This window comes from Canis lupus, chromosome 21, assembly GCF_048164855.1.
Source record: "Canis lupus baileyi chromosome 21, mCanLup2.hap1, whole genome shotgun sequence".
In the NCBI taxonomy this organism is placed as follows: domain Eukaryota; kingdom Metazoa; phylum Chordata; class Mammalia; order Carnivora; family Canidae; genus Canis; species Canis lupus.
This window is the reverse complement of record NC_132858.1, coordinates 5,065,932-5,076,984: the sequence shown is the minus strand read 5'-3', so window position 1 is coordinate 5,076,984 and position 11,053 is coordinate 5,065,932. Positions and strand designations below refer to the sequence as shown.

The window sequence follows — 11,053 nt, the reverse complement described above, 5'->3', positions numbered from 1 at the left end:
CACAATGCGCGGCCTTACCCGGCTCCAGCGCCAATGGGATTCCAAGCTTCTCCAAGGCTCCTGCGGCCGCCCAATCACATGTCCCCATCTGTGGGCAGCTCCCGGTGACGCCGAACTCCCTTCCGAGCTTCTATTGGTCGTAGCGGACGTCCGTCTGCCACTATCCCCGCCCCATTACGGAAGCGGCGGGGTACTCCGGGTCCGACAGCCGGTGGGTCCAGGCCATGGGGCAGCCCTGGGCGGTAGGGAGCGCGGAGGGGGCGCCCGCGCGGCTGCCTCTCGTGCTCACCGCGCTGTGGGCCGCGGCTGTGGGCCTGGAGCTGGCCTATGTGCTGGTTCTGGGTCCCGGGCCGCCCCCGCTGGGACCCCTGGCTCGGGCCTTGCAGTTAGTGCTGGCCGCCTTCCAGCTGCTCAACCTGCTGGGCAACGTGGGGCTCTTCCTGCGCTCGGACCCCAGCATCCGGGGCGTGATGCTGGCCGGCCGCGGTCTGGGCCAGGGCTGGGCGTGAGTGGGGCGCGGTATCTGGGGGATGGAAGCGGGGGACGTAGGAACCTTGGACAGGGGTAGGCGCCCCTAGGACCAGAAGATGTTAAAACCAGATCACAATAGGATCCGCTTGTTAGAGCCAGAACACTCTTCTATAGCCTGGGATGGTAGATCCAGAAGAAATGTCATTCATTCACTTAGAAATAGTTCATGAGCACCTACTACGTACAAGGTACTGTTCCGGCCACTGGAGGTACAATAAAGTGGATTCCTGACCTCCTGGACTTATTTTAGTGGGGGAGGGGGCAGATGATAAGCTATAGGCATAGTAAATAAGGAAATAATATAGACTGTTAGGTGGTGGTATGGAAACAAAAAGTAGAGCAGGGTAAAAGCTGTGCAGATTGCAGTCTTAAATATGGTAGTCAAGGTAGGCATTTGAGCAAAGAATTTAAGGAGGTGGAGGAGTTAGCCAGGTGGGAATCTGGAGGAGAGCATTCCAGGTAGGGGGAACAGACAGTGCAAAGACTCTGAAGCAGTTATGTGTCTTGTGTGTTCCAGGAACAGCAAGGCCAGTGTGGCTGGTGTGGAGTGAGAGGGGGAAGAGAGAGGTTAGAGATAGACCTTGTAGGACATTGAAAGCTTTGCTTTTTACTGGCAGTGAGGTGGACAGCCATTGTAGGGTTTGGAGTAGAGGAGGGCACAACTTAGATTTTTAAGGATCAGTCTGGCTGCTGGGGTGAGACTATACCAGGAGGAACCAAAGCTGGAATCAGGGAGAATAGTTAAAATCTGATGCAGTATCCAGGGGGGAGAGTTCATGGTGACTTGGACCAGTGTGGTGACCATGGAGCAAGTGAGAGGTTTGCTCCTGGATGTTAGAGGCCGGAGAAAGGCTTAGGATTGGGATGTCTGAGCTGCAAGAGCCCTCGGACCTGCAGTGCTAGAACAATTCGTCCTGCATTTATGTATGATGAATTTGAGGCTTATTAGGGCAGTGGTCGTGCCTGCTTCCCTGGGATGGGTTCAGAGGCCAACTGGGCATGAGAAGGGGCACTCGGAGCTGCTGGTGGAACTGACGCTGTGGTTGCTTCCCTGCAGTTACTGCTACCAGTGCCAAAGCCAGGTGCCACCACGCAGTGGGCATTGCTCTGCCTGCCGTGTCTGCATCCTTCGTCGGGATCACCACTGCCGCCTGCTGGGCCGCTGTGTGGGATTCCACAACTACCGGCCCTTCCTGTGCCTGTTGCTTCATGCTGCGGGTGTCCTGCTCCACATCTCTGTGCTGCTGGGCCCTGCCCTGTCAGCCCTCCTGCGAGCCCACGCGCCCCTCCACACCGCAGCCCTCCTCCTGCTGCCCTGGCTCATGCTGCTCACAGGTGGGGAGCTTGGGAGGCATCCACAGAGGCAGAGGCCCTTGTCGTGGGCCATTCTGGTGGGGGATGGAATTTCCGGCTGGTTCTCCTGGTAATGGCCTGGGGACCCAGTTCCAATGTCATTTATGGGGTGGGTGAGGGCAGCCTAGGATTGAACTGGGTGTGCAGGACAATAAAATACAAGGCCTTGACACAGGTGCAGAGTTCTGGATAGGAGAATCAGGATTGGCAGAGAAGGAAAGACTAGTGGGAGTTGGGGGGGGGGTGTGATTGGGAATGAGGAGGGAGCATTCTAAATGAGGGTGCATTCTAAGTGAGGGGAGCAGCCTAAGCAGAGGCGTGGAGGTTGGGCAAGGAGTAGGTTCAGATTGGATGGTGGAGACCCTAAATGCTGGTGTAGCCCTAACGTGACTGGACAGCAGGGAGCCAGTGAAAGTTCTAGGCAGAGGAAGCTCCAGTCTTTGGAAGTTGGGAGGGGAGGACATGGATCAGGAGGCTGATTGAGAGGCTGTGTTCTGGATGACACATTTATTCCTCTTCTGACACCCTCACCTCCCCAAAAGCCCTATTGTTTTGTTTTGTTTTTATACTCTTTGAAATGCTTGAAATGCTCTGGGCTTTCTTTCCCCTGACTCCTTCCTCCTGACCCCTCCAAGGGCCCCTCTGTAAACTTGTCCTTCGGTTACTAAACTCTCTGACCACTCTGAATAGTCAGTGTCTCCTTATCCTATCTAAGCCTGACTATCCCTGCAGCCTGGAGGTGTGGAGGGGGGAGGCCTTGGGAGGCCCAGTGGGTTGTCAGTGTCTTCCTCTGACCACACTGGCTCCTTTGCCTCCTTGATGATCCCCTGCTTCCACTGAAACGCAAGCCCTCCAACTGTACCTCCCTGCAACCCACCCCTCTGTGGCCATTCATTTCTCAAGTCCTGGGCCATGTTGAAATCATGGGTGCCTGGAAGTCTGGGTGAATGGCCCACTCACTGCCCCAGTTGCTCAGCTTCTAGACTTCTTCCATTTGACTTCTATCACCTACACCCACATCCACCCTTCACCTTGTCAGAGGTCAAAGTGTGTCACCTCCTGAATCATGCCATGAGCTGGTCACCCCTTTTTCTGTTGCCCACCTCCCCTCCTTCCAGCCAGCTCTCACTCTCATACTCTAGGAGAGTACGAGAGCTCCTGGCCCTCGTCTGTCTCCCAACACTTTCCCTCTTCATTTCCCCCACATCCAGCTTAGAATCCTCATTTCCACCATTCTCCTGCCAACATCTCACTCTGTCTACCTGTCTTCTCTGTATCTGCCCCTGGTTGCTAAGGGCTGGTAATTTGTGGCAGTTGGTCCCATGTCACATTCATGGCTACTGACCCCAACAGGCCCTCAGTCGTGCCTGGCCATCGTGGTTTCTCAAAAGCTTGCCCCCCTCATGACTGCGGCTCCAACCATCCCACTCTCCTGTTTTCTAAGCTCCCACCTCTCGTGAAATCCATCACGGAGAAAATGACATGTCAGTTATGTCCAGAATTGTCCTGTCTTCAGATCTGGAAGCCAGGCTCACTGTCTGTAGCTTCTCCTGGTGTCTGGCCTTCCTCCCCGCTTGGAAGCCTCACTGTGGCCTGCTTCTCTTCCTGCCAACCCAGTCTCCCTCCGCTGGCTTTCTTTCAGTTTTCCTACCTGTATAAACCCTCTCTTCACCCCATGTCCTCCTCCTCCCTAGCTCTTGCCTCCTGGCTCTTCTGCTAGCAGCTAGGCTCCTTGGAGGACTTCCCCGGGCTCATAGGTGCTTTTCCTCACTTCCCATTCCTTCCTCTACCTGCTCCAAACTGGCTTCTACCCCCCTCCCCCTCCTGAGAATGCCTCGGTCCCCACAAAGCCAGGAGGACCCCTCTGAGTTCTCTTTGCTTCACGAGACCTTTCTGCCTCATAAGACTGCTAGCCTCCCTCCTCCTGGAAGGGCTGTACCCTGGGCGTCTCCAACAGCTCGCACTGCTGGTTTCCTCCTTCCTTTTATGGTTTCCCTCTCTCTTCTTGATCAGGTCCCAAGGGACCTGGTCTCCTGATGCTGAGGTAGTGGCACTGTTCCCATCTCACTCTAACTCTGGCCTCTGGTGGGTCTTGGAACTCCCTCTTTGCCAGCCACCTGCAGATCTGCATGTCCAGCCTGGGCTTCTCTCCTGAACTTCCAGAACCAGCCACATACTCATCTCACAGGCACCCCTCCATCCTGCTCAGGACCTTCAAATAGAATGTTTTTTCCCCTCTTTACCTAGCAAATACCTCCTTCAGACACCACCCAAGATGTTACTTAATTAAAACAAATGAAATCCACTTCCCTGAGCTTCTAATAAGGCAGCTTGGCATTTCCCCACATAGCCTGTCTTTTTTTAATGAAGTAGAATTCATATAACAAGCAATTCATATAAAACCACCTTCCAAAAATAAAATAAAATAAAATAAAATAAACCACCTTCCAGGGACGCCTGGGTGGCTCAGAGGTTGAGCATCTGCCTTCGGCCCAGGGCGTGATCCTGGAGACCCAGGATCGAGTCCCACATCAGGATCCCTGCATGGAGCCTACTTCTCCCTCTGCCTGTGTCTCTGCCTCTCTCTCTCTCTCTCTCTCTCTCTGTGTCTCTCATGAATAAATAAATGAAATTTAAAAAAAAATAAATAAACCACCTCCCAGGGGATCCCTGGGTGGCTCAGCGGTTTAGCGCCTGCCTTCTACCCAGGGTGTGATCCTGGGGTCCCGGGATCAAGTCCCACATTAGGCTTCCTGCATGGAGCCTGCTTCTCCCTCTGCCTGTGTCTCTAACTCTCTCATGAACAAATAAAAAAAAAAAAAAATAAATAAATAAAAAAACACGTCCCAGTAGATCATTCAGTGGCATTTAGTACATTCATAATGTGGTGAACAACAACAACAACAAAAAAAAACCAAAAATGTGGTGAACCATTACCACTAATTCCAGAACATTTCCATAGCCTCCAAAAGAAACCCTGTACCCATTGAGCGGTCACTTCCCTTCCCTCCTAGAGTCCCCCCCAGCCCCTGGTGATCACTCATCTACTGTCTGTCACTATGTCTGTCTATGGATTTGCCTGTTTGGGACATCTCACATAAATGGCATCATATGTCACATTGATAATTTGTTACTTTCACGTCTGGCTTCTTTCACTGAGCAGAATGTTTCATGGCATCCTATAGTTCATTAGTTCAGCAGATACTTAGTACCTATCAGGAGCCAGAAGGTGCTGTACTTTTCCGTTGTAACCAATCACATCTGTAATTAAGTAACTAAGAAGTGATCTCTGAAATGTCTGTTAGCTCCCTGAGGTCAAGCTGCTGTCTGCCCTTCATGCTGGTGCCTGCCGTGTCTAGCAATGGGAGGTACTCATAGTTTGTGATGAACGGAAGTTGGATGGATGGGGGACTGTGTCTGTCTGGGGCACCAGCATGGGCTGGCCGGGGAGTAGCTACTCAGCATTTGCTGAGCAGAGGAATGAGCCCTGCTTGGTGGTGGAGGGTAGGAAGTGGAAGAAGGGCAGGAGCTGGGCTTTGGGAGGGCTGGGCCCCCTTCTGCCCCCTGATCCATTTGCTTTCTCCTTGCAGGCAGAGTGTCTCTGGCGCAGTTTGCCTTGGCCTTTGTGACCGATACATGCGTGGCAGGTGCACTGTTATGTGGGGCTGGGCTGCTCTTCCATGGGATGCTGCTGTTGCGGGGCCAGACCACGTGGGAGTGGGCTCGGGGCCAGCACTCTTATGACCTGGGCCCTTGCCACAACTTGCAGGCGGCCCTGGGGCCCCGCTGGGTCCTTGTCTGGCTCTGGCCCTTCCTGGCCTCCCCACTGCCTGGGGATGGGATCACCTTCCAGACCGCAGCTGATGTGGGCCTCACACCTTCCTGATTTCAGGAAGAGCTGGAGATGTTCAGGGAGAGGGCAGCAGGAGAGGGGGCTCCTAACTCCTTTCAGGCCCACTCCCAGCTTCAGTTGGGGAGGTGGGTTGGTACTTACTACCTTTCAGCAACTCCAGTCCTATCCTTGGCCTTTGCCCTGCCCAACCTGGTCTCCAGTGTCCAGGGCTTGGGTCCTGCAACTCTGCCTCTATTGCCCCCCTGCTCCCAAGTATAGAGGACAGTTTGGTAAGGGGCTGCTTGGCCAGCCTAGTCACCCCTTTGCTGGGTTAATAAAGTGCCCACTTGGTTCTTGGATTCCCTCCATCTTTCGGGGTTTCTGGTCCCTCTGATTGCCACACATGGGAACCACAGAACACTTGAGGGCTTGGGGGGGCCAGGGATCTGCCTCCTGTGGCTTTGGTGGGGGTGGGGCTGGGGGACCAGCAGACCAAGGCAGCATGAGGTGATCCAGGGAAAGAGAAACATTCTTTCCTAGATTCTGTGCTTTATAGTTAGAAGCATCTCCGTAACACTCCCTGTGCCTCTCTCCGGCTAATCTGGTACCAAGGACAGCAATTATGGGAGTTGATAAGATCTCAGGGCAGTGAATGGAGGAGTCAGGATTTGAACCCAGATTTTTGTGCTTTTTCCTTTACCCTTACACAGCTGAGGAAAGTGAGTATGCAAAATGGAGGCAGAGAAATCAGGTAGGGATATTCAAGCATCTGAAGGAGGATGCTCAGAAGGCTAAGCTCTTCCTCTCTGGACTCTTCAAGAGCTACCTGTTAAACATTTTATTCAAATATAGTAAACAGATTTCCAATGTGGCAGGTTTAAACACATAGGTTTACCTGTTTCCTCTTCAAATCTAAATGATAGTGAAGAAATAAAACATATAAATTTACAAAGATAAAGAAAATAGAAGAGAGACAGTAGTAGACCAAAGAGCCTGATGACATTTTGAAAGATGGGAAGTGGATGGAAGCTCATTTCCTCTTTTAGCAGAGAATTAGAAACCACTCCTAGAGGGAGGAGCCAAAAGCAGCCAAACTGTCTCCCAGAGCCCTGGAGAGGCTCAGGAACTCTCCTGGCACCATGGAACAAAGGTGTGGGACTGACATGGACTGATCCAGTCTTGAAGAGGGGCAGCTAGGTTGCCCCTCCCCACAGGGCCCACCCCACCCTGTGCAGCCAGCAGCTAGCCATCTGGGGTACAGGTGGGGACTGTTCAAAGCAGCTTTGGGTTTCAGAGGCACTGGGGAGGGTGGGGGTGAGGGGCTGGACCAAAAATTGGATTAAGTGAAAAAGTCTACAGATGCTGCTGGGGGTCGGGGGGAATGTCATCCAGTGACATGGCAGGCTTGTCACCCAGGAACTCTGAGAGAAGCCCATCCTTCAGACATGCCCTGCCCATGCCCACAAAGGTTTGAGCTGCTAGGACTTTTTTGTTTTCCCAAATGGCATGTTCAAGTACTAGTTCTTAACTGTTAGGAATGTGGTGTGCCTAGCACTTTGTGCTGTACATAAGCATTGGCAGACTTCTAGTTTCCTCCTCAGCTTTAACCCTCTGGAACACTTTTTTTTTTTTTTTTTTTAAATTAAATAGTAAGGAGATGCAAGAAAATATAAAATAAACTCCTCCCCCTTCCCATTTAAGAAATGGATACCACTTCCTTTGAACCCCTGCTGTGCCCCTCCCCAGTGAAGAAAACACTGTCCTGTCTTCATTATTCCCTTGCTTTGCCTTGTAATTGTATTACCTATGTTTGTATTGGTTTTGCATGTTTTTGAATTTTATGTAAATGGAATCATACCATGTTTATTCCTCTGTGACTTACCTTTACACTCATTATGTTCCTGAGATTTATCCAGATTAACATGTAGAGCTGTAGGGTATTCCTTTTCCTTGCTGTATAGTGAGCCATTGAATATACAATTTATTTTCCCATTTTGTCCACCCCTATTATATGACTCCCTAGGATCTATTTTTGGTCCTTGCTCTTCCATACAAATTTTAGAATCCACTTGTCAAATTCCACCAGTAAAAATTCTCTTTGAGATTGTGAATGAAATCCAAATGAATCTATAGAGCAGTCTGGGAAAAACCAACATTCATATGAAATTATGTTTTTCAGTTCATGAACATCATGTATCCATTAAATGTTTTCAATAAAGTTACATATTTTTTTCTCATAAAGATCATTCCTTTTTTGGTTAGATTATTATTACTTTTGAGAGAGAGAGAATACGAGTGTGGGGAGGGGAAGGCCAGAAGGAGAAAGAGAGAATCCTAAGCACAGAGCCCAAAGCAGGGTTCAGTCTCATGACCCTGAGGTTATGACCTGAGCTGAAATCAACAGTTGAACACTTAACCAAGTCACTCAAGTGCCCCTAGTTTAGATTTCTTCTTCATCTTCTTTTTTTTAAGATTTGAGAGAGTCAACAAGCACGAGTGGGAGGAGGGGCAGATGGAGGGGTGGGACAAGCAGACTCCTCACCAAATGGGGAGCTGGACACAGGGCTCAATCCCAGGACTCTGAGATCACCAGCTGAGCTGAAGTCAGATGCCTAACCCACTAAGCCACCCTTGTTAGATTTATTCTTAAGTAGTTGATATTGTTATGCTACTTGTATATGGTTTATGAAAATAGAAATTTTGGGCAGCCTGGGTGGCTCAGCGGTTTAGCGCTGCCTTCAGCCCAGGGCGTGATCCTGGAGACCCGGGATCAAGTCCCACGTCGGACTCCCTGCATGGAGCCTGCTTCTCCCTCTGCCTGTGTCTCTGCTTCTCTCTCTCTCTCTGTGTCTCTCATGAATAAATAAATAAAATCTTAAAAAAATATATACATTAAAAAAAAAAAAGAAAATAGAAATTTTGTGTCCAGCAACGGGACCTGTCTGGGAAACTTATAATTTACTTATAAATTCTTCTGAGTTTTCTGCATTTATAATCACATAATCTATGAAAAGGTTTTGTTTTTCCTTTTAAATTTGTGTACCTCTTAATCTTGCCCCTTCTGTATGGGTGGAGGAAAAGTAGTGGGCACCTTGACTTGTTTTATTTTTTAAAGTAATCTCTGCATCCGGTGTGGTGTGGCTTAAACTCATGACCCCAAGATCAAGAGTCCTATGCTCTTCCAAGCTGAGGCAGCCAGGTGCCCCACCTTGACTGGTTTCTAACCTTAGAGGAAATAATTTTGATATTTCACCATAAGATATATTCATTGTGGGTTTCTTTTTAAATAGATGCCCCTTAAATTCCCTTCTAGTCTGAATATGTTAATAATTTGTATTTTTACTTTCAATTATTTCGTCTCTTAAGATAAATGGATTTTATTATTATTATTTTTTAAAGATCTTATTTATTTATTCATGAGAGACAGAGAGAGAGAGAGAGGCAGACACAGGCAGAGGGAGAAGCAGACCCCATGCAGGGTGCCCAATGTGGGACTCGGTCCCGGGACTCCAGGATTACACCCTAGGCCGAAGGCAGGCACTAAACTGCTGAGCCACCCAGGGATCTCCAGTGGATTTTATTTTTTAAAAAAGATTTGAGAGATAGTGAGCATGAGTGGGGGGAGGGGCAGAGGGAAAGGGAGAAGCAGACTCTAGTGAGCAGGAAGCCTGACTCAGGTCTTGACCCCAGGACTCTGAAATCATGACCTGAGCTGAAGGCCAAAGCTTAACTGACTGAGCCACGTAGGTGCCCCATAGATAAGATTTTTAAAAATCTAGACAACACTATCTTCCAGTTGAAACATTTGATCATTTATATAGTTTGTAAGTAATGTACTTGGATATATTTCTACCACTTTATTTTGTGCTTGTCTCACCTTTTGTAGCTTAAAATTTTTTTAAAAAGATTTTTATTTATTTATTCATGGGAGACACAGAGAGAAGCAGAAACATAGACAGAGCAAGAAGCAGGCTCCTCAGAGGGAGGCCGATGCAGAACTCAATCCCTGGACCTGGGATCATGCACGGAGCTGAAGGCAGATGCTCAACCACTGAGCCACCCAGGTGTCCCTTTTTAAAATTACTTCTTATTGGGTACAGAATTCTAGGTTAATAGCTATTTCCTCTCAATATGTTAAAAATATTATTCTGTCTTTTGGCTTCCATTGTTGCTGTTGTCAGCTGTCATCTATAGTTTTTCCTTTGAAGATACTTTTGTCTTCAACACTTTTAGGATTTTTTTATCTCCTGTATTACCGCAATTTACTGTGATGTGCACAAGTGTGGTTTTCTTTGTATTTACCCTCATGAAATTCCTTGGGTTTCCTGATTCTATGAATTGATGCCTTTCATCAGTTTTAGAAGATTCTTAGTCACACCTTCACATATTTTCTGTCTTTACTAAAGCTCTGATGAGACCTTCCTACTACATCCTCACATGTATCTCGGTTTCTGGCATTCTGGAGAATTCCTGCAGCCAGGTAGATCTTCCTTAGTCTTTCTGTCTTTCTTCAGCTGTGAAACCAATCTGATTTTTTTTTTTTTTTTTTTTTAAGATTTTTATATATTTATTCAGGAGAGACACACACAGAGAGAGGCAGAGACACAGGCAGAGGGAGAAGCAGGCTCCCTGCAAGGAGCCCAATGTGGGACTTGATCCCGGATCTCAGGATCATGCCCTGAGCCAAAGGCAGACACTCAACCACTGTGCCATCCAGGAATCCCAAATTGTCTTTTTTTTTTTTTTTTTAATATTTTATTTATTTATTTAGGATAGTCACAGAGAGAGAGAGAGAGAGAGAGAGAGAGGCAGAGACACAGGCAGAGGGAGAAGCAGGCTCCATGCACCGGGAGCCTGACGTGGGATTCGATCCCGGGTCTCCAGGATCGCGCCCTGGGCCAAAGGCAGGCGCCAAACTGCTGCGCCACCCAGGGATCCCATCAAATTGTCTTTTTTTTTTTTTTTTTTTTATGATAGTCACAGAGGGAGAAAGAGAGGCAGAGACGCAGGCAGAGGGAGAAGCAGGCTCCATGCACCGGGAGCCTGATGTGGGATTCGATCCCGGGTCTCCAGGATCGCGCCCTGGGCCAAAGGCAGGCGCCAAACCGCTGCGCCACCCAGGGATCCCAAATTGTCTTTTTTTAAGTGGTTTTGTCCATTCGTTCATGAGTTTCATGTGTCAAATATTTTCTCTAATTGTTTGACTCTTTTTAAGATCTGCATGGTCATTTTATACCTTTCTTGCTTTCTACTTAAATTTTAGGTGTTTTTTTTTTTCCTTTAAATATTTTGAAGACACACACCTTCCATTGTTTGGTAATTCCAATATCTTAAGTC

General features: G+C 48.7%; 1 protein-coding gene and 1 long non-coding RNA gene across 3 annotated transcripts in view; both read left to right on the top strand.

Moving 5' to 3' along the window:
• The first annotated feature begins 33 nt into the window (after window positions 1-33).
• ZDHHC24 (zDHHC palmitoyltransferase 24) lies at window positions 34-7,957 on the top strand. The gene is made up of 3 exons (XM_072790033.1): window positions 34-505; window positions 1,589-1,866; window positions 5,475-7,957. The coding sequence occupies exons 1-3, from the start codon at window positions 225-227 to the stop codon at window positions 5,768-5,770; spliced, it is 855 nt and encodes a 284-aa protein (XP_072646134.1). The 5' UTR covers window positions 34-224; the 3' UTR covers window positions 5,771-7,957.
• A 630-nt stretch (window positions 7,958-8,587) lies between these two features.
• Window positions 8,588-11,053, top strand: part of LOC140612490 (uncharacterized) — a 35,616-nt gene continuing 33,150 nt past the window's right edge. For both annotated transcript variants that reach the window (XR_012013673.1, XR_012013672.1), the window contains exon 1: window positions 8,588-9,780. This is a non-coding gene — a long non-coding RNA (uncharacterized lncRNA). The remainder of the gene's footprint in view (window positions 9,781-11,053) is intronic.

Coding starts and splice junctions, on each gene's coding strand:
- ZDHHC24 (XM_072790033.1), top strand. CDS start 225: ATGGGGCAGCCCTGGGCGGTAGGGAGCGCGGAGGGGGCGCCCGCGCGG. Junction 506..1,588: donor GGTCTGGGCCAGGGCTGGGC/GTGAGTGGGGCG, acceptor GCTTCCCTGCAG/TTACTGCTACCAGTGCCAAA. Junction 1,867..5,474: donor CTGGCTCATGCTGCTCACAG/GTGGGGAGCTTG, acceptor TTCTCCTTGCAG/GCAGAGTGTCTCTGGCGCAG.